General features: G+C 36.6%; 1 protein-coding gene across 1 annotated transcript; it reads left to right on the top strand.

The window, feature by feature from the left end:
• Positions 1 to 2,551: 2,551 nt before the first annotated feature.
• On the top strand, positions 2,552 to 18,177 carry LOC145778785 (gamma-aminobutyric acid type B receptor subunit 1-like). The gene is made up of 18 exons (XM_082590399.1): positions 2,552 to 2,686; positions 3,455 to 3,624; positions 4,414 to 4,546; positions 4,993 to 5,094; positions 5,663 to 5,728; positions 6,281 to 6,368; positions 6,828 to 6,931; positions 7,738 to 7,920; positions 8,050 to 8,225; positions 8,487 to 8,645; positions 9,303 to 9,414; positions 10,158 to 10,325; positions 10,487 to 10,606; positions 11,142 to 11,240; positions 12,814 to 12,918; positions 14,381 to 14,509; positions 15,418 to 15,555; positions 18,051 to 18,177. The coding sequence occupies exons 1-18, from the start codon at positions 2,561 to 2,563 to the stop codon at positions 18,159 to 18,161; spliced, it is 2,289 nt and encodes a 762-aa protein (XP_082446525.1). The 5' UTR covers positions 2,552 to 2,560; the 3' UTR covers positions 18,162 to 18,177.
• Positions 18,178 to 22,866: the final 4,689 nt, after the last annotated feature.

Below are 22,866 nucleotides of genomic sequence, written 5' to 3'. Positions count from 1 at the left end.
CAAGCTACTTCCTTGCGGAAACAGCATATCTAACTTTAAGTTTTGTGACATGAGCTTTCGCTGACTCCAACTCCCTCTCTACCATCTTGTCTTAGTCAAGAGGAGCTTGGCTACGCCTCAATCGTTTCCGTGCCAGTGGGGAGTAACATCTTCCCCATCCCGCTAGCGTGGAGCTGAGGAAAGGGTTGTAGACCACATCATTAACAAGTTCACCATTTTTTTGTTTTTGAAGCGTAGCAGTAGGTTTGCGCGTTTTGGATGACAAAAACAAAGCTCGACTATAATACTCTATTGTAGTTTTCCAGTGTAGGCAGGAAAGCATTGGTACAAGGATGGTAAAAGGATAAATCTTCGCCCTTGAAGCTCAAACGACACTTTCCAGATAAAAAAAAAGTCTATAAAAAGTTGAACTAGACTAAACGAGAACGAGACGTGCATAAGACTGAAACAGAAAATTAAAAATTAGAGGTGTAAACAAATTAAATAGGCCGAAAGTAGAAATGTTTTATCTCCTTTCGATCTTTTTCTACTGTACAAGTGTAGGCTACATGCTTAGGCCTTCTATAGACTTGACTTGTTTTTCTTACGAAACAAAATGCTTGAAAAATACTGTCTTGGAAAGTTGGGGAAAATAGCTAATTTTTGAATCACAAGCAATTTGAAGATAATAAACAGCATTGAATAAATACCGTTAGGTAGAGATAGAGAACAAAAGTTTCATTGAAATTACTGAATGGCATTTAATGAAAAAAAGAGCAGATGAGAAGTTTGCTCAGAAAACGCTGCCTTGGTGTAAAGGTACTGTATATTTTATTTTATTTATTTCTCGTTAGGGGAAATGATAATCAATGTTTCCAGGATTAGTGGTAAGCTAAATAATTCACTGCAATTTTTTTTTTTTTTTTTTATTCTTAATATCATAACTTAAAGTATACTTATAACTTAGAATAAAAACATGATAGAGATGAAGTATATTTTTAAAAAAAAAATTTCTAAAACCTTATATAAGTTTAAAGTGGATTAAAACCTTCGTTTATTAGACATATTAAACTTATAGAAAATAATTAATTTGAAATAACGCGGATTCATAAACAATGTTAATGAAAGAGGGATAATAGCTTTTTTGATGCATTGGATTAACTTGTAGTATAAGCTCATTTGGTTTATAAGTTAGGTGTTAGTTATACATTGTATAGCAACAAATTTTCAGTTTGGTTTAAAACATTTACTGAAGTTTGTAACACTCACTTCCTCAATGGAAAGTTTGAGCAAAGAGGTCTATTCACAATAGTAGGCCAACTACAATCTTAGGCTAAATGTTTTCTGCTTGCAACATGTTGAACTTCATTCTTTTTAGAAATGAAGCAAGTTATGACAGTTTTTGTGCAAAAAGCATTGTTCATATTAGTTGTGGGATGGAAATTTTCTGAAGCTGAAAAAGAAATTGTTATAGGTAAGTGCTGTGCAATTAACAATGCAAACCATTCCTCTTTGTGATAAATAAAGTTTTAAACTTTTTTACAGCTTTCTAACCAAATTGAGATTTTTACGTAACATTTTCATGATTTAATTTTTATGCTAAAAGCATTCTTACCGATGTAGATTACCTGTTTGTGCTGTTGAACAACGAAAACTAAACCTTATAAATCAGGTTTTCAAGGCCAAATCTTCCGCTATCTATAACACGATTTCTTCCAGTAAAGTTACCGTATATTTTTTTAATCTATGGCTGCATTCATTTGAAGACGTTTTGCTTTTAATCTTTTAAGATTATGTATTAAAACTACGAAGTAATCTACATTCTCATTTTTCTCAACATTTTGTCGTTACAGCCTACAAACCTAAATAGCAATCTTCTTATGATTTATTTAAACAGTTTCAGTAACGAACAAACATAATCGAAAATTTTCTACAAACGGATGCAACAAATTTTTGAATCATAGAAAATTATTCGCGTGTTGCTTTCAGTTTAGCCCTTTTTTGAGAATCCAAGGGACAGAGAATTCTAGCGAGACACGCACACAAATGAACTTTCTGTTGCACCAAAAGTGGCGTTTTGATGCTTTATAATCCAATCCTCGCTGCTGACGTCCGTGCAAAATTTTGATTGTTGAAAGCGATTAAATAAAATTCAACTTCCAAAAACTATACGTAACTACCAACTGTTTGTTGGACAACTTGAAAAAACACTATCAACAAAACGTTGAGAGAAACAAAACAAAATGTTGATTTGTGGCACAGAACTTAAATCTGACGAGAAGGTTTTTCGTTGCTGGAAGCTGTGGTACAAATCGTAATGCAGCTTTAACCAATGAAAAACCTTTGTCTCGTCACATTCAAGACAACGTTGATTGGTATTAATATCATTAACATTAATAGTTAACATTAATAATAACATTAATAGTTAATATAAGTCTTTTAATGGATAAAACTGATTGGAAAAGTGCAGTCCAACAAAATCATGATCGTAAATAATGGCGCACTGCCTCCAACTCTTCAATACGAGGAAAGAACATGATGATGATATTTAGTCTTTTGATTCAAAGGTGGAATCTTCCCCATGACTGGAGGTTGGGCTGGCGGCCAAGCATGCTACCCTGCAGCTAAGATGGCCATTGATGACGTCAATAATAGGTCTGACATACTGCCAGGGCATAAATTGAAACTCATCTTCAAAGATAGCAAGGTGGAAACTAAAATAAACTTATAAACTTGTTTTTAGTATGTACTGTAATATCGTTCTCATTATACTAAGCTTTCGGCACTAATGAGAGTAGGGTTGTTGGGTATAAGTGAGCAGTGTATGTTAACAACCAGCTTAAGGAAAGAGTCTAACCAGGATTGCATGATTGGAAAGCCAGAGTCTTATCTACTGCGTTATCCCACCGCCTTGTATAATGAGAACCTTATCTTCTCATCCCACAAAGCTTCGATTCAAGTATGGGACTCACCACCACTGTACCACTGTAGTACGAACAGTAAAAACTGACATGAAAAGTTAACATGTTTTCTTGTCAGAGTAGTGATAAGACACGAACCTATTTAATTTGAAGTATGTGGAGTGTTCTGTGTGTAATACAGTGCATAATCATTTATTTAAATTCCTTATAGAAAAGCGTAAGCTTATTGTCAAGACTTGAATTATTATCTCGTCATTGTAGCAACAAAGCATTATTTGAAATGGCAAAAAATCAATAGTTTGCAAAAGCACAGAAGCAGAAAGATTTTCATTTAGTTTAAAATATACTGAATGGATTTGCATGCTTTAAGATGCTAATCACCGCAGGCAAAAGCTTTGAAAGCAAATAGAACGCTGTATGCCCTTGACAATATTGATTGTCTGTGCGCTGCTGCAGAGCCATGAATTATGCATAAGAAGTCTATCCAAAATCAATTGAAGTGATGTCTATAGGCAGTAAATTAACGTTAATGCAACGTCTTAACTTTAAACTAGTGCGACACAGGACTGGGAATTAAAAAGTTCTATGAGCTATGGACGGACAAAAAGATTTTCACTCTGATGACTGGATGCAGTAGCGTCTCTACTCCCATTGCTGAATCAGCTTATTTGTGGAATATCAATGTCATTGCATTCGGAGCAAGTTCTCCTGCTTTGTCTAATAGGTATATTCATGGCCGTTGATAGAACAAGTTGGACTCGGTACAAATAAAAAGTCCCCCCCAAAAAAAAAACAAAAAAAACAAGTGACCTCTTGAAACAACAATAAAACTCCAATCAATACGAAGTGTTGTCTGCGATCATTCAATCCCTGCAAAAATTTCGAACCATTAAAAAGATCTTGGGCCCGAGTCAAGAAGTACCCTAAAGACACCCATGTCGACACTACTGGGTATATTCATACCAGTTGGGTACAAACATTGCAAAACATGTTGCCATAATTTCTTTCATAACTTTTCCGGCTTATTAGATCATGTTCGATTTTGTCAAGATGGTATGGAGTTATATGATGGCATCATTAATAAGTTTTTTTTTATAAATAATGAAACTTTTTTCACAATAATCTGTATTCTTTATACATCATGCGTTTTTGTTTTTTTTATTATTTCGGGCCCAGGATTTTATTGGTACCGAGCCAAAATTATCCTCTCAGCGGCCCTGGTTTTATGTGTTTATGGTATAACACGATGAACCCCTCAAAAACTCTATTGTTTTCCTTATGGTATCATGAAGTAACCTGTTACTACACGATAGATAGCCTACTTCAAAAGTGGGAAGAACTAACTGGAAAAGGTGATCTGGTACTATGACACTTCCTCAAACCTTCCTCCTCAATAGCCTACTTATAATGTCTTGAAAGTTTTTGCACTCTAGTGGCATATCAATGGCGCTGTTTAACCCAAAAATTGATTAGACTTGACTTTAATCTATACTTTGCTTTGTTCCTCATGTAGAAATCGCTTCAAGACATTCTTTCGGACACACCCTTCTGCCAGTCTTCATAACCCGACGAGGATTAAGTTGTTTAAGAAGTTTGGATGGTCAAGAATTGCCATCATTAATCAAGACACAGAAGTGTTTTCATCTGTAAGAAAAAAATGAAAAACATCCATCTAGAAATCATCTTTTTCTTCAGTCATTAGAAAAATATAACTTTTTGTGAAGGTGCTATATCGCAGAATTACACTGCTGTTCGATATTCCCATAGTCTTTATAATTGAGCAATACAACATGTAGGGTATCTTTTTGCCTACATGAATAAACCATTTTATTTTGTATGGAATGTCTTTTGAATTGTTTAGACTCAATAATCTAGTAAAGTATGTAGGCTACAATAAATATTGTAATATTAAAACTGTTTAATAGTGTTAGGCGAAGAATTTTGCAAAACAGGTTTCAATTTAAACTACATAAACATCTAGATAAGAGTCTGAATAAGTACAGTATTATCTAAATTATTCAGACAAATGTTTAGACGTTTATTTTGTTACATTGGTTTTATTTACATTTTTTTATTTAAACTTCTTCTTAAGACTGCAAACGACTTAATGGAAATGCTGAACCAAGAAAACATGACAGTCTCTATTCATCAAAGCTTCCATGCTGATCCTAAAGTGCCGGTTCAAAATCTAAAGGTGAGCTCTAGTGATACTTTGCATCAACAATATAAAGTGAAATATTCATAGTTAAGTATGCTCATTCAGTGTAACATAAATATATTATTGAGACTACAAAATCAGTGTTAAATGTCAAGACTAAATAAAGCAAGAGAATTAAAACAAACATATTGCTTTTCTCTTTAAAACCTTAAAAGTTTATTTTACTTTTTAAGATCTTAGAAGGGTTCTTATTCAAATAGAATATATTTTAATACTTTATTGAGATAAGAACTTTCTGAAGATCTCAATAAAGGTGAAACGCGTTGTTAAGGTTTTTACAAATACACATATTACATGCTATAATACTATATTTAACATAATAATTATCATTACACTGATGTTATACTATTATTACTTTTAATATTTATGCTTTACACCACTATGATGAAGAGATAAGCATGGTATTGTGGTCTGTTGGGGATTAACTGCAGAGCAACTTTGTTTAACCACTTACAACTTGCATAAATAATTAAATATATTTCATACTGTTTGTTCCACTTACAAGCAGTGTTTCCATTGCTATTTTACCTAAAATTGTTTTCAGAAAGCAGACGCCCGAATTATTGTCGGACTTTTCTATGAGGGTCTTGCAAGGAAAGTGATGTGTAATGTGAGTATGCTGCATCGATGCAAGCGATGTTTTAGACTCATAATAGCCTACCGGAATTCTATAACCGACAAGTGGTTAAGATTACACATTTATCAGAAAAGGCTATCAATTCTATTGTTGTTATCAAGATTTCTTTTAAACATCAATCATACCTTTTAAAACAATAAAAAGTAAATGCATACAGTTTTATGGAACTATGGCGTATCTCAAAGTGATGGCTGTTCCTCGCCTTCGCGGAGGGTGGTCTTCGCAATAAAAAGGCTAACGATGAGTTCTTAAATGGCTAACGAGTCCAATTCCGGCTTTAAAAGTTTTGTCACATTTGGGACATTTAAAGATCGTTTGGTAGAATCTGTAATGGATCAATGTAAAATCTTAAGGACGTTTAAAATCTCGACGTAGCACAACTTTTTTCTGAAGCAAGGTTTCCAAGTTTATAGTTAAGCGCCATGAAGCTTTAAAGTTGCTTACAGCTTTAGCCTACAAGGTATTTTCAATGGCCTGCTTTTATTGATGTGAAAATCTTAGATTCATTTCAGCTTTTTATTTCAGGCTTATAAAGAAAAACTGTATGGGAGCAAATACGTCTGGTTCTTAATCGGGTGGTACAAGAATGATTGGTACAAAAACTTGGAAAAAGGTAACATTTGAAACCGGCAAACAGACGAGAATAATTCCAAATAAGCGGCCAATAATCTGCTTCATGTCTTTAAATAATTTTTTGAATCATAAATGCAACATCGTACAATACTGAGTGTTAACACTACAAAAAGTGTAGGCTATTCAGTGCCAAGCCGAAAGCGAAGCAGAGTAAATTAAAACAAATATGGTTGATGCTCTCCTAAAAACCTTCGCAGATTGTTTTACCCTTGATGGGATTTTCAGAAAACTTTTATTTAAATGCAACATTATATTTATATTTGAATAAAACCTTTTGAATACCCCGCCGCCGCCGCCGTGTAAAACAGACTATTAAGGTTTGCAGAATTCAACCGATACATTATGTTTGTTTATGCCCTCTCACGCACGTATATAGTGTGTATCAGCAGTACACGCAACAACATAACATTTTTCCTTATTAAATTTTGTTTTGCTTCAGACATCAGCTGTACAGAAGCAGAGATGTTAGAAGTCGTGCAAGGTCATTTCACCACTGAAATACTGATGCTTGACACGACCAATCAAGTCACTGTGTCAAATATGGTAGGCTGGCAAACAATATTTCTAAATTTTATGTGTTTTATTTTTTAATCTGTCTTGTTTACGTTTCAGTTTTGTTCAGTTTGATTTGGAAAGTTTAACATATGTTCAGTAAATTATCACAAATATTTCACTTTTTATCGAGAGTTAATCTATAATAGGTTACGTTTTATTAAATGTAAAAAATATAGCAGATATGCATCTGCACAAGCAAATATATAGGCTCAACTAACAATCATATTGAAGTAGTGTTCACCAAAAGTAAGAATAGCCTATCGTTTTATTCAAGTGAAAAAAATAAAAACTGAACTAAATCAATATTTAAATCATAATAAATTGTTTAAAAAAAATATATTTTAATTCAAAAGAAAATTCCGAAGTATGCAAATACTTTTGGAGTAGCCTATTCTGAAGTATACAAAACAATACACCTCCACGTTCCGTGACTTCACACCGAACACCGCTCCTCGTCCACCGGGGATGTCCCTCGCAAGGCTTGCGTGGGTCCGGCTTAACCACTTGCGAACTGGCGTCGGCCGCTTTCGTTCGGGCCAGCACAAGTGGGGCCTGGTTTCTTCATCAGAATGCGAGTGTAGTGCCACTAAACAGATTGCAGACCATGTCATCCACCACTGCCTAATCCACCGCCCCCCCACACCGTGCACATGGTCTGAGGGTCCTGGACGACGAGAATGTTGAGTGGCTGATGACTTCCTGCCCTCCAATCTAGCCTAGAAAGATCTGCTCATACGCCGACAATGAAATAATATTGTGTAAGTCTACTCTTTTGCTTGTTTTTGTTCTTTCAGAGATCAAGTGAGTTTATTTTGAGGCTGAACAAATTGTTGCCAAACAAACCTGAAAAGACTGGAGGTTATGGAGAGGCAGGTGTTGCCTACGATGCAGTATGGGCTATTGCTTTGGCGCTCAATAGCACCATCTTAAGGATGGAAAAATCTGAGTTAACAAGAGACAACCAAGAAATTGGAAATGTGAGATTTAGTCAAACATGTTTTAAATTTTACTTTTGATGAATAGCGTTTTCCACACAGACTGTTGTTAGTTTCCCAATATAACACAAAATAATACACTAGAGATGGTGAATTTTGCATGTTTTTCAGAAAATGTATCATTCTTTGAACCGTTCAAAGTTTAAAGGGATTTCTGGACCTGTCGTATTTGATTCGGATGGATCCAGGATGGCTTGGACAAAAACGGAACAATTTGAGAATAATTCGTACAAAAAGATTATGGAATATGATTATCGAAACAACAAAACCGTTTGGAGCTATATCCCGTAAAAATTTTCTAAAATTTCAACTTCAAACCATTGCACACAAAAATTCACTGTTTTCATATTAGACTTACCGTACTAACAATTTCATTAGAAATGGGACAGGCTATTTTTAAACTCAATTGTACTGTAGGCTACTTCTTTTTTGACCAACTACTGCTTTGTAATGTAGGCTACAGCTTTACAAGCTCTATGCCTCAGTTGTGTCATTGCCACAAAAATGCTTTTTGAGAAAGTGAAGTTTTAAAATAACTTCAATTTTAGATGGAAAAACTACCCACCACCGAAAGATCGTACAATAACCAAAATTGAACCATACAAGTTGTCACGGGAGCTGTTCATTGCTTTTAGTATTCTCACTTCTTGCTGTATTGGTTTCTGCCTTGCATGCTTAATCTTCAACATCCGTAAAAGAGAAAGAAGGTTTTCTTTTGGTTGTATGAAATGCATTACATGAAAAAAATCGATTTTATAGGACTTAGGTTATCTGATTGAGCTTCAAAACAATTGCAAGCATTTTCATTACCGCTTGCAACAATGTAACATTTCTCATTTGTCATGACCAAATTTGCAAGTCTAGTCTCCATCAATGAGAGCAAAATGCCTAGTTTATTGTTTTGCAAGCTTTTGTATCAAGAAAACTCTGATATTTTAAATTTGCTGTTGATCAATTCAGTTACTTTCAAAGTCACTTTTTCAATTCAATTCAATAGAGCCTACAGGAATTTGTAGCTTCTAGCTATGTCTTTTAAAAATTGATGTATAAGTTTTAAAGCTATAAAAATATACAATTAAAACCTAATAACCAGACAGCATTTAGCATAATAACATGAAAATAAACTAAAAATTACAAACGTTTTCAGCCATATTCTTGAAAAGGATCAACATGAGCATGGCTGAAAAAGTTTATAAGTTTTAGTTTATTTTCATGTTATTATGCTAAATGCTGTCTGGTTATTAGGTTTTATTTGTATATGGTTAAAAAAATCACATCTCTACCAAAAGTGTAGTAGGCCTATAAATTTTAATGCATAGTTTTTTAAAAGTGGAAACGAGAACAATGTATATTTTTTGTTTTAGTTTTATTGTTGGAAAAGCATCCGATCTAAACAGTTTAAGTTTGGTCGGAAACATTATTCTTCTTGTTTCTATCTTGCTTTTTGGGCCGGATATCAATGTCCTTGTCTGTGAGGTAATTATGTTTCGAATGCTTTTTGTAAATAAAACTGCAAGAAAATGAAACATCTTTTAACAGGGGTCAAACCTGCAACAATGCGAACTATTCCGTTACATATTTGTAATACAACCAAATTTATTTTTACTCGAGTCAGTTCAATCATAAGCAGCTAAAAATCCATTTCGATCAGCTAGCAGCTAGATCATCTTCAGTTAGGCTAAGCTGAAAGCAAACAGCACAAATAATAATCAAATGATGAAGGTGCGAAAGAATGAAAAAACTTCACTCTTTGTACGTTAAAAAAATGATGTAAATGACTATGACTAAAAAAGACCAAAAGTGACCAAAAGACCAAAAGTAAAGTAAAGAGTCACACGAAAAATATGGTATAAAATTGTACCATCATAGGCCACACCAGGAAACATCCACAATACGTAAAAGCATTAGTTGAATTGCAATTATGTGAAACAAAAACAAACAAAATAATAAAGTCCACGTATTAACTCGTAAGGCACACGTGTTCTTGCAAATATAGCAACGAAAATAATAATCTACATCAAATGATATTCATCATTAACTTATTTCGAAACAAAGTCTATTTTTATGCTCAATAGCTCTGTACGCGATCTGTATGCAATGTTCTTGTATTAAAACGTTTTTTTTAAATCACTAAAATGTTTCACAGATAATAAATTTGCTGCTTTCTTTGTCATATAGGTCTACAATTATTGATTGTAAGATCGCTGATGTTTCTGCAGGCACGAGCTGGTGTTTTGATGATCGGTTTCTCTCTGGCCTATTCTCCATTGTTTGCCAAGCTATGGACAGTCAACGCTTTGCATAAGAAAGCTCTCATAGAAGAGAAAGAAAAACTAAAAAGTAGCGAAAACAACGCAGACCATATCAAACACAACTGCACAGTTAAGGTAATATTCATGTTTCTCCATGGCTGCTATCGCATATTTAAAAATGCATACTTTTTCTTTCAAAATTTACTTCCTCAAGCAGTTGCTACGTTTAAAAACATTAAATCAAGGTAGGTCTATATCACAGAGCTTCAAATCGCCTACGTTTCATTATTTTCCAGGTTGCGATTGACAGTGGCACTGTTGCTGTCATGGCAATCGCCTTGACAATAGATGTAATTCTTCTGATCTCGTGGTCTTTGATTGACAGGTTGAAGCCTGAAAAGTTGCTTCTTCAAGAGGTGAACGTTTGTCTGTGTATGTGTAAACCAACCTACAGTAGCTTAAATGCCCTGAACAGCAGCGCAGCTGCTCCTATAGGCACGCATGCTGTAGTTAAATGTGCAGTGCCAGACCGATTTTGTATAGTCGAAATCAAACAAAACTAAACGCTTTTGTTTCAAACAACATTATTGCCTTCCCGTCCACTTAATCTAAATCTTCAACCACCAGGTGTAAGCCTGGATACGACAAACAAACAAACATCCTATATGCACCAAGTTGCGACCATCTATCCTATTTGCAAAACTTCAAAAAATAAGGAAACGAAAGACAAAAAGAAGAATAAAATTGTTGCAAATATAGTACTACAAAAAGAAAAATAATTTTAGCCTACATTTAATAACCAGGTATAACCTATTAAAGGCTTTTTCAGTTCGAGGATAAAGATCTAAAACCAAGCTAATCAACCATTTGAGAACACCAAAGCGTTGAAAGTAGGTTAACACTGCATTAAATAAATTTACGTTACATTCAATAGCCTATACTTTGACACAGAACAAAAAAGAAGATGAAGATGGTTTTATTGTTCCAGAGCTTCACAAGTGTGTGTCCGAGCACTTCATGGTGTGGGTTGGAGTAAGCTTCGTTTGCAAGGTGAACATGTCCGGTTTAACCCTATCTGTAGCGACACGGGCTTTATGTGGTTTAAATATTTCACTCTAGTAGTGAAATATTTCACAGAAGGAAATATGCTAGAAATGCTAAATTTTTTGACTTTCAGTTTTTATTCTTTACAAACTTTCTACACCTAAACTGGTCATTTTTCCACCTTCATGCCCTTCACAATAAGCATTTCGTCTCAGGTGGATAGATATTTTCGTGCAATGCTAGTTATATATAATTATGTTAATGTTAGTACAATATCAATGTTAGCGCAATCACTTTATAATGTACAAACGCCTAAAAATGCCTTATATTTATGAGCAAAAGTAATTTTTTGTTTACTTTAGCATTACTTTATGTTATAATTCAAAAATTTCAATTTTGAAGCTATTTTCAGAAAATTAGAATAAAAACCCACTTTCTGACGTTTTTTCATCTCAAACAATTTATTTGAATGAATTCTTTGGTAAAAATTTATTTTCTATACGCACAATACACATGGCTATTATCTTGTAAAATATTTGGGCTCTGTGATTTTCATAGCTCTCGTCATTAGCGATTAATTAGCACGGGGCTATGATAGCCCGTGACGTGCTTTCCTAGTACGAAAACAGCTCGTATTAAGATAGGGTTAACCGTTAAGCCGACTTGCCCTAAAAATAATACAAAAACAATGCTTGTTATGTAGCCTAAAGAAAAAAATCTACCTAGGGTAGAGAAATGTCTTACAGTATTGTATATTTTATTACTGTATTGAGGCTGCACAAATATAAAATCCATTTTTATATTTGCCTATTCTCAATCATTGCAAAACCCGTTTCGACACCCAGCTTAAGCTGGTCTCACTGCTATCCCCGGTGTAATAAATTGGGTGTGCATAGTTGGTGAAGGAAAGGCGGCGGGAAAGAAACCGGTTACCCTACCATCGTTAGTGCGAAAGGCTTAGTGTGATGAAAACCTTATCTTCTAATTTCCGTTAATACCGGTCAATACCGGTCCATACTCAGTACCTGAGTATGGACCACTATTAACTTATTCTTAATCATAGCAAATAATATAGCAAAGTGGAAAAAAATTAGGCTGTGTTTACCACGTTTTCAGATGAGTTCTTAGAAGATGAAATCGCTTTAGCTCGTTAATTGATTGATTTTAATCTTCGGATTTGGAAAGCTTCTTTGAGAGTTTAATCCTGGCAGTTTTTTCACACGTGTATAGACTTTGAACCACTGACGCAGGTCCGGTTACCGAGCCTGACACTTGACAAAGTGGAGTTGCCGATGGTTAAAGTGCTTTAATTTCTAGCTTGCCTACTTTACTGCAAATCTAATCTGTTTGTAGGCTGGCTCTTTAAGACATTGAAAATGGAACTTAGCCTACAGTTTCTACTGTTCTCAGTATGGTTTTTACAGTATAATAAATGTAAGCCCTCTGCAGTAGCCTCAATCAGACCCATGCAGTTGAGGCTTATACTTTTACAACAGCTTCGCATGTATGCCGATAGGCTAGCCAACGTATACCTAATTTACACTTTAACTTTAGATTTAACTCACAAGTTATACTTCAGACAATCCAATTACTTTTGGGAGCATTCTTGGCGTATGAAAGTAGGAGCAAAATACACAGCAACACCGATCACAAAACTGTTGCAATAGCCGTCTACAATATCACGGTAAGTGCAGCTATCCAAACTAACAAATTTGCCGCAACCCAAAAGTAATAAACAGTTTTTTCCCACACTTTAAACAAAACAAAAAATCATTATCGAAATTGAGCAATACCATTTCAGCAAGTTTGAAAGCTCTGCCATCCGATAAGTCTATGTGTTCTCATTTCAATGGTAAATACGATGACTTGCAGTAGGCCTAGAGTTGTCGTCCAGAGCGGCCTTCCATCTAAACAACAAGGAAGCAAAACGTGAGATCAACATTACCACCGATGACGAACGCCTGCCATACTGCGCCGAACCAACCTACCTCGGCGTAACCCTGGACAGGTCACTCACGTACCGACGACACCTGGAGTCACTGCGCAAAAAATTATCTGCGCGCGTTGCACTTTTGAGGCGGCTGGCGGGTTCCGGCTGGGGAGCTGACGCGAAGACCCTTCGCACAGCTACCTTGGCCCTCGTCCATTCTACCGCTGAGTACTGCGCACCAGTGTGGTGCCGCAGCTCTCACACCCGCCACATTGACACCGCCATCAACGACGCACTACGCACTGTGACTGGATGCCTGCGTCTCACTCCAACGGAATGCCTTCCCATCCTTGCAGGCATCCAACCTGCTGAGCTTGGCCGTAAAGGAGCCATGATTTCCTTTGCTCGTCGCGCACTGGACCCCGACCACCTCCTCCACAGTACATTCCAGCGCCTACATGAAGAACAGCAGCGACTGAAATCAAGACGCCCATTTGCGCCCGCCGCACGACAGCTTCTGAACAACGTTGAAGATCTTGGAATATGTGCGGCACACTGGACGAACTACACATAGAACACGGAGTGGCAAAACAACATCTCCCGACTCCGTGATTTCCTACCCGACGTCGATCCCCACCCTCCGGGAATGTCCCTCGCAAGACTTGCGTGGGTCCGGCTTAACCGCCTACGAACCGACGTCGGTCGCTTTCGTTCAGACATGTGCAGATGGGGCCTGGCTCCCTCACCGGGATGCGAGTGTGGTGCCACAGACCAGACAGTAGACCATGTCGTCCATGACTGCCCAATCCACCAACCACCACATGGAACGCTTGGACTGAAGGCCCTGGATGATGAGACTGTCGAGTGGCTGATGACCTCATGCCCAAACATATAGTCCGGAAGAAGACAGCTCATACGACGAAGAATCACATCATCAAAGACATGCAGACGTCTATTCTTTTGGGTGGACACAAGGTGGTGCAATAGTTGATAGCATGACCTACAGTCTGTTCTTCAGCCCAACATTTGCATGAAGAAGAAAACGCCGCTCCCTTTATTTGGTGCACGGTTGAGCGACAAACTGAAGGATATTGAAACGTAATTGTGGCTGTGTTAGTAGCAAAGTCAGCTTCCACCGTCATACAATACAGAAGATAGGCTATGCGGATATAGACACATGCACAATTGAGATAAAGCTAATTTTTCATCTTTTTAGACAGTGGGATTGTTCTGTGCACCAATTCCCCTTCTCCTTCGCAACGATCCCAACTTGTTCTTCGTATTTCTTGCGATCCCAATCATTATCTCAACTATGGCCAGCACTGCAATTATCTTTGTTCCAAAGGTAGGCAAAGGCAAATATCTAAACAAGTCTGAAGTGTAAAATACAACTTCGTTCACCATTGTAAAATGTCGCAAGTGTGACTAACGGATGTCGGAGCAAGCGCAAGTTTTAAAGTCTTTCATAAAACTTAATAAAAGTCCACATAGACCTACTGTAGAGTCCGTAGCGGAAGCGTTAATAGGAGGTTCCAAGGAGTACGTTTGGATACGGGAGGGATCATTTTAAGGGTTCGTAAACTTTCCAAGGAACTTGAAGAAGCCACCGCATATTCTTAGAATATATTGCGCTTTTGGATGGTTGGTTTGAGCCTTTATACTCAAAGTGACAAACTTTTAACAGATTTTTCCTGGTAGTTTTGCATACTTGGAGAGACTTTCGACGCAGGTTGATTACAGAAATTGGCAAAGTGAAGTTTCCGATTGTTAAAATGTTGTTGCCGGGAATTATTCGATCCACTAGGTGCCTCTGAATATAGAGTAGTCCTGAAATGCATTGCTCAATCGCACACCTCGAGTGCCGAACAAGCGCAGCTTGATCTTGAGTGGGGCGCCTAACTACCACCGTGTTTCTTAACAGTTTTTTGATTTGTGACGAGGATCTCATTGGTACCGGCTCAAATTATCTTTTTAACATTCCTGGCCCGTAATAGGCATTGGCCTATGCATTTTGACTTTGTGATTGGTTGTTGGTTTTGTTAATTAAGATTTCGTTAAACTCTAGGTTATTGGTGTTAGGCTAAGTCTACATCTTTGTAAAAACCCAAAGTAATAATTCTCAGCCAATTAAGGCTCTCTATCATGCTTCATCGCGTTGGCTTTTATGACAATAGCCAGTCGTGGTTATACTTATTCGTTTGGTCCAGGTTACAATAAATGAGTTACAATAAATCCAAACTACTTTTCTTTAAGTGGCAACTGAATAACCAAAATGCAACACCGGCTGAGCTGTTTCACAATTTTTTGGACAAGCGTTCCCTAAGAAGAGCTGCTGGTGACGAAAAAGGCCTCGAATACCAAAATCAAGTACTACGCAACAAAATTGCAGAAGTGAGCAGTGTTGTACGTTGACGCCGTCAATTTGACGGCGTCATTTGACGGCGTCAACTTTTTGTTGACGCTGAGGCTAGCGCCGTCAATTTATTTTTCAGTTGACGGAAGTGATAGCGCCGTCAACTATTTTGCCGATTTTAAGCGTCAAGCGCTATGCGTCATTTTTTATTTTCATGGAAAAAAAATGAAAAATCTCGTTTCACAATTAGAGTTTCACATATGGTTTCACAATGTATTCTGGCCAGCGCGACTCATCCGAATTACCGGCTTTTGCGTTGGTTGGAATGGCTCCCTGGAATACACGCGGAAGAAGTTCGCAAAATGGTGATCAGTCTAGGGCCATTTTTATTTTGACCTAAAAAAAAATTTTTTTGACTTTATTTTTATCAAATTTTGACTTTATTTTCACCTAACGAATTTGCTTATTTGTAAAGGTCACATTTCTTCCTTGAATTGATACTAGTTATCCAAACATAATATTTTGTCGATTTCAGACCCAAACGTAATATTTTGTCGAAAAGTCAAGGTTTTTATGGATTATAAAAAGTGCGTCGTGTTTTTCGGCGATAGAAAAATCTCCACAAATCTGTCTAACTTTTGCTGGAGACGATTTAGCTTGGCTATTCCTAAAATCCAAACTGTTGATTTTCGAAAAGACTACGTTTGTGAAGATGGAGCTTTTTATAAAAAATATTTAAATACGTAACAATGAATAAACAATGGGCAATTTGCGATAAAAGGTACTGCTGATCCGTCAACATTGTGACATATTTCCTGCTTTTATGGGTTAATATGGTTTATTTGTGTCGCAGTTCCTGATTTACAATGCTTCCACGAGGATTTTGACAAAAATTACTTTCAAGAAACACAAAAAGTTTGTCAAAAGCCATAATTTGACAAATTTTGACTTTATTGAAAATTTTGACTTTATTGTCAGTTTTGACTTTATTTTGACCTATAAACTTCTTAGAAACAGTCCCCTAGGTGCTAAAAATAACTTTATGCTTGGATTCGTGGATAGACGAGGTCCTTAAAAATTTTTGACTTTATTGACTTTTGCGGGCCCTAGTGATCACCCATGTATTGAGAACGAGAGATCAGAGACAGAAAGCGAAAAATCCATGATCGGCTTCGCGGAACGTTGAAGATACGTTATTTCAAGAGCTTTATGCCTCTGAAAAGAGCGATGTTGGTGCAGTGAACCTGGTTAAAAGATTTATACATGGTAAACTATCACAGCACGTTAGGAACAGTGATACCTTTCCGAGTAAACGTTTTCAATTTATTTTTGAAATACAACACACCAATACCAACCAGCGCTGCTGTGGAACGCATGTTTTCACTTGGAAAGGACAATAGCCTAGGCTATGCGTCCCAAACGCAGCAAATTGTCAGACAAACGTTTTGAAATGCTTGCTTTTTCTGTAAGGAAATAACTAATAGGCTAAGCAGCTAATTACAATACAGTCTCAAAATATAATATCTGCTCTTTATTTTTAGCTATTGTTAGCCTAAACTTGGTTGAAATATTTCCGTTTTATGAGACGCTGGCAAAAAATAGCGCTAGAAATTAGCGCTGACGCTGACGCGTCAATTTCTTTAAGAGCTTACGCAGTACTTTACGCCGTAAAGTTTTTAGGCAATTCGCGCTGACGCCGTCAATTTATTTCAATGACGCGTACAACACTGGAGGTGAGCAAATACAATCTAGGTTGAAGCTGTCTTTTGTCGACAGTAACAAAATTTAACCAAGTAATCTTTTTCTTACATTGAAGTAGCTAGGCTAAAATCTAGATAGTTATCACGCAACCTCTTGCATAAAACGCCCAACGGTAACCGCAGTCTCCCAGCGGTTGTTGAAATCAATTACCGGTTAGTACGAAAGAACGTAGAATAATTACCTAAATTTAAGTCTCTTATATTTCAAACGTCATTATGACTAATTAGGCAAATAGGTTTTGTTTGCTAATGTCATGTAGACTGTAATGCCAAAGTGCATGGTTTTTATTGTAGATGTGGCGCTATACAGCCTAAATGCTATTAATCATCATTAATGTTGTATTGAGTGCATATTGGCCAGTGTTGTATTATTATTTTATTATTGAAAGATCAATCTAGGATTGCTCTACGCAGTTTTCTAATTTATTTTTCAAATAAATCTTTTTGATATTTGTGTATTCTTTAGTAAAATGTATGATAGACAGTCTATAGCCAACTGTAGTTGTTTAATTGCTTTAAATGTTTTTCTTTTTCCAACTACGATTCACTTCCATAAGCATGAAACAACCTGAATATTAATTAGCCTACCAAACGTCAAAAAGTGGACTGATTCAATTATCCATCCATGTAGGCTCAGTAAAGTGAGAAAGCAGGTGCAATAAATTAAGAAATAATTATGTTTAAATAAGAACCTTCTAATGATTCCAAAGAAGGGTGAAACAGTTTGTTAATGTTTTTAGTAAACATAATTGTATTTAATGCATTTTTTATAGATAGACAACAAGATCAATGAACTACGACGTAGACACAAAAATAATGTTCAAGTGGGATCAACATCTGATGTCACAGGAGAAACATCCTTGATGACTTTGGAGAAGTCATAATCGATTGTATGACACGAAATAACATATGGACTACTTACTTTTATATTGAAGTTGTACCATAGCCTACATATTTTCAATTGAAGAAAAAAAACTCACAAATTAGCCTATTATTAGGCCTTTTTATTTTGTAAGGCTCTTTACAGGCATTGAATACTGTTCCGAATGACATTGCAATCTTATGGATTTCTGTTTAAATGTGGTGTGGTAGCTCAACTTAGCTTCGCCTTTCTACTATAATCTAACTGTTGAAAAGCACGTACGGTTAGCCTACAACTTACAGGCTGACAAAGTTGGTAACAGTTCGGAAAGATTTTGTATAATATCATTTCTATATTAAAGTGTTTTTCAAACTCACAACCCATAAAACACCCATTTACTCTGTCGATACCTCGACACCATCGAAGGTTCAAGGCATTGATAGTTTGACATATGGTAGCGGTAGAGTGAGCTCAATAATTAAGCGCTCGACTCAAGATCACGTGGTGCTGTTTCGGCTCTCGAGGTGTGCGCTTGAGCAACGCATCTCAGGACTACTATCCAGCGGCACCTATTACGGTAACCAGCCCCACGTCAAAGCCTCTACAAGTAGGCTATGCGAAACTATCAGTAGTAATCTCTCAGACGCTTTGTCAGTTCAAGGATAAAGATTCAAAAATTCAAAACCAACCAACGACACTAGGCTACTTTTTTTTGGTGAAAACGATTTTTCGGTAAACAATTTTTCTTCTGCCTATTTTTCGGTAAACAATTTCATACGAAACGAAATTAAGACAAATAATTTTCCGCAAAATACTTTCTAATGTGACACACAAAGCCATGAACATGTGGAAACAACGCAAGTGATTGATGTGATAAGATGTTGCGTATAAAAAGCACTTCTGTCAATTGTTCGCTGCTTTAGTGCAGAGCATGTCAAATACCCTCGAAGACGTTAAAGTTTCACGATGTGATACGACAATACCTACCTTACAAAATATAAAGCAAATTTTTGATGGAGAACTTAAGAAAACGAAAATAGCCAGGTAAAACGTTTTCATCTCTAGGCTACTATTCACAAGGCTACGTCTTGCGTATGATGTGGTAGCACTCTAGCCTACGTTGGGCTATTCCACCCAAATACTTCAGCCATAAGGTTGGAGATACTGTACTGTATGTAGAGACCCGAACTTTCACTACCGTACATTATTAAGGATGTTTTGGGCCCGGTACCAATAAGATCATTGCTCTCCAAATCAAGACATAAAAAACGCATTGTATCCAAGAATACGCTGTGGTTTCTTCATATTTCCGGGCACTAAAATTCCCCGGGTCCAACAGTACCTCCACTTGTAGTCCACCCCGATAGCTCAGTTAGTTAGGGCGTGACTTCGTGAACGAAGAAGCTTCAAGATCAAGCGACGGCGCTGATTCGACTCTCGGGGTGTGTGCAACGCATTCTAAGGACTACTCTCCATTCAGCGGAGCCTAATGGATGGAGTAACTCCCCAGCAACAAGACTTCAACAATCGGAAATTTCACTCTGTCAATCTTGGTAACCGGCCCTGCGTCAAGAGCCTCTACAAGTATGCGAAACTACCAAGAATAACCAACCAAGGCTTTGTCAGTCCGAGGATAAAGATTTAAAACCAAATCAACCAAACCCCCTGGACCCCCCTGTCAACGCGACTATAAGGTAAGATTACGTGGCGAAACCCAACGCTCGCTATTGTATGATAAGCATGGTAGGCTACTCATTAGGCTGGCGCAAAATCTCGAAAAAATTTTTTTTTTCTTTTAAACTTTTCGTCAGTTTGGAATAATGTTCCTTTTGGTAAATGTATCTCCTACACCAAATTTCACAAAAAAATATTAACGTTTGACCCTGGTTCACCTGGTTTGAATTTTTTCAAAATATCGAATTTTCGCTTATCCCTGAAACTGCTCACCCGCTATCTTCTAACGTACTCTAGCATCTTAATGGACACAATAAGAGGCAGTAACACAAACTTGTAGCAAGCAAAGTGGTTTAATTAGCAACTCCATGAATGCTGACACGTGTATTAGGCCTACTCTCAAAATGTCGAATTCTACCACATTTCAGACATGATTTTCTTTGTGCACCCTTCACCGTAGTAAATATTTACTGCTTTCAGTTTCTTGAATCATTTGACGATGTTTATCGATTTTCACAGGCCAACAAAACTTTTTTTATATAAAGGCAGTCATTTTAATGTCATTTTAAGGTATTTCGAGGCCCCTTATTCTGAAAATGCACTAAGTTTTCTCGAATTGGCTCTAGTTTTTGAGTTACACCAAAAATATTTTTTTCGTAATTTTTGAGATCCTTTGGATTTAACGTCGTGTCGTTTACTACATAGACAAAACTGGAAGTAACCCCAGGCACATTTCTGAGTTGTATTAACGCTATTTGGAACCAATCACGTTGATTACAACCCAAACAAACAGCTATTTAACGTTTACTGGCCTAGTAACAATCAAAATATGATGTGAAGTAAGCCTGAGGATACAAGATGTAGAATATAGGTCTATAACTTGCGTTTTGCATTAAAATATATTTGTTGACTTCAATAGTATCAGACTTACTAAGTGAGCTACAAAGTACAAACAAAATGCATACATTGTTTTGCTTAACAAACTAGACAAATAAGCAAAGCAAAGCTGTCGATGAACAAACGCAACTCTTTGTTATGATTGGCCTACTGAGCTACACCCCATCAAGGCATGAAGGCCATTTATATAATTACAGAATACAAAGTTATGTTATTCAATAAAGTAGCTGCTTAGAACTTTATCCTTGCTGCGGAAGAACATAATCTTGGCCTTGGAGTCAAGAATGCCATGTTGATCGAGATGAGGAGCCAAGATTCCAGCTACCACTCTTGATAGCTAAATCTTTAACTACTACAGTAGGTGGTAGAAATGGTTTTGAGAAAAAAAACTTGACCTTGCTCCAAAACACTACTGAAGGTATTGAGGTTACTCTCAGTCATGCCCGTTTTCCTATTGTTTCAAGCAAATCACCACTTAAGCTGACGGCGTCAATATTTTTTTGTATACGCGTACATCACTGCTTATTTGTGATGTCATAAAAGACTCAGCAAGGTAAAAATTACAGAAAACTGGTTCAGTGTGACCGTGCGGATTCAGAAAAAAAGTAAATAAAAATAGAGATGTAGGCTTATTAATTAAATATAATAAAATACAGACATACCCTATTTCTGTTCAAATAAATTTGTAATGTGTAATACTGTAAGTTATATACAATGCTGTATTACATGACAGCCCTATGAATGACTTTTGCTCATTGTGACGTGGCTTACCGTAACAAGATAAAAGCAAAACAGTGCAGAGCAATTGCATTGGAATTTTCTAGCTGCAGCAGGATTGGTAGCATAACATAGCCTACGCTAATGACTAGGGTCATTTTTATTTTGATCTAAAAAAGTTTTTTTTTTACTTTATTTTTATCAAATTTTGACTTTATCTTGACTTACGAAATTGCTTGTTTGTAGAGACCACAGTTCTTCCTTGAATTGATACCATAGTTACTCAAACATAATATTTTGTCAATTTCAGACCCAAACGTAATATTTTGCCGAAAGTCAAGGATTTTTATGGACAAATATAATCTCGACACATCTGTCTAACTTTTGCTAAATTTAGCTTGCTTAGGCATTTTTGTATTACACAATGTCAGAAGACTATTCCATGATTCCAGGCTAAAATCCAAACTGTTGATCTTCGAAAAAACCACGTTTGTGAAGAGGGAGTGTTTTATAAAAAATATTTAAATACGTAACAATGAATAAACTAGGGACAATTTGCGATAAAAGTTACTGCTGATCTAAGTGGGCATTGTGACATATTTTCTGCTTTTATGGGTTAATATGGTTTAATCATAGTTTAATCATAGATATCTTATATATAGATATGCAACTCAGCAACCGTGGAATTATCGTCACGCTCGACTGACTTTATGGACACAATCAACAATCAAGGTTGCCAGCTTGGCTAGCGTATCTATGGTAGGCTATTATTGTACGGTTTGGGCTTGGCGAGTGGTGGCTTTTGAGCTCCTTTGGAATATTTTGTTTGGCGTATATTTCAAGTTTTCACAGAATAGCCTACTATGAAAAATCAAGACAATAATCTTTCTTCACGTAGGTTATGCAACTTCTGTTTCATGATCGTTGGAACTACCATTTAAGCTTATTTCCAGTGACTCATTAAAGCTTGTTGTAGGCAGTTTACAAACCTGAGATAGAGGGGCGCGGGAACGATTTTAGGGTGAAATATACGGTAGCGATAATGCTGGGCAACTCGTTCGTTTTCCCGTTATTAGCCATGAAAGTCGAAATGTGAAACAGATGAATAATTGCAATAGCTTGAACAAGAAACGAAAGGTAAATTTCCCATTCATAGCATCACAATCTGCTGCAAAGTATAAAATGTGTCCACGGGATAATTTGTGTGGGCCTGCTGTAGGCTATAGGCCCTATAATTTGGCTAAAAGCGAATAGCTGAAGTTGTTAGCCTATATTGCAAAATGTGCAGTAGCTTACATGACCTTAAAAGGGCACCATTGCCCCCCATCCAGAGAAAATTTGAGGGCAGGGGGCATCCTCCCCCCTGCTGAGACAGCTTCATTAGCATGACGGATCCAACCGCCAAACCAAGACAATTTTAATGTTTGGTACACACCATA

The sequence above is a fragment of the Aplidium turbinatum genome, chromosome 1, assembly GCF_918807975.1.
Source record: "Aplidium turbinatum chromosome 1, kaAplTurb1.1, whole genome shotgun sequence".
NCBI classification, from domain to species: Eukaryota; Metazoa; Chordata; class Ascidiacea; order Aplousobranchia; family Polyclinidae; genus Aplidium; species Aplidium turbinatum.
This window is presented reverse-complemented; position numbering and strand designations above follow the sequence as displayed.

Coding starts and splice junctions, on each gene's coding strand:
- LOC145778785 (XM_082590399.1), top strand. CDS start 2,561: ATGACTGGAGGTTGGGCTGGCGGCCAAGCATGCTACCCTGCAGCTAAG. Junction 5,729..6,280: donor CAAGGAAAGTGATGTGTAAT/GTGAGTATGCTG, acceptor TTTTTATTTCAG/GCTTATAAAGAAAAACTGTA. Junction 6,369..6,827: donor GTACAAAAACTTGGAAAAAG/GTAACATTTGAA, acceptor GTTTTGCTTCAG/ACATCAGCTGTACAGAAGCA.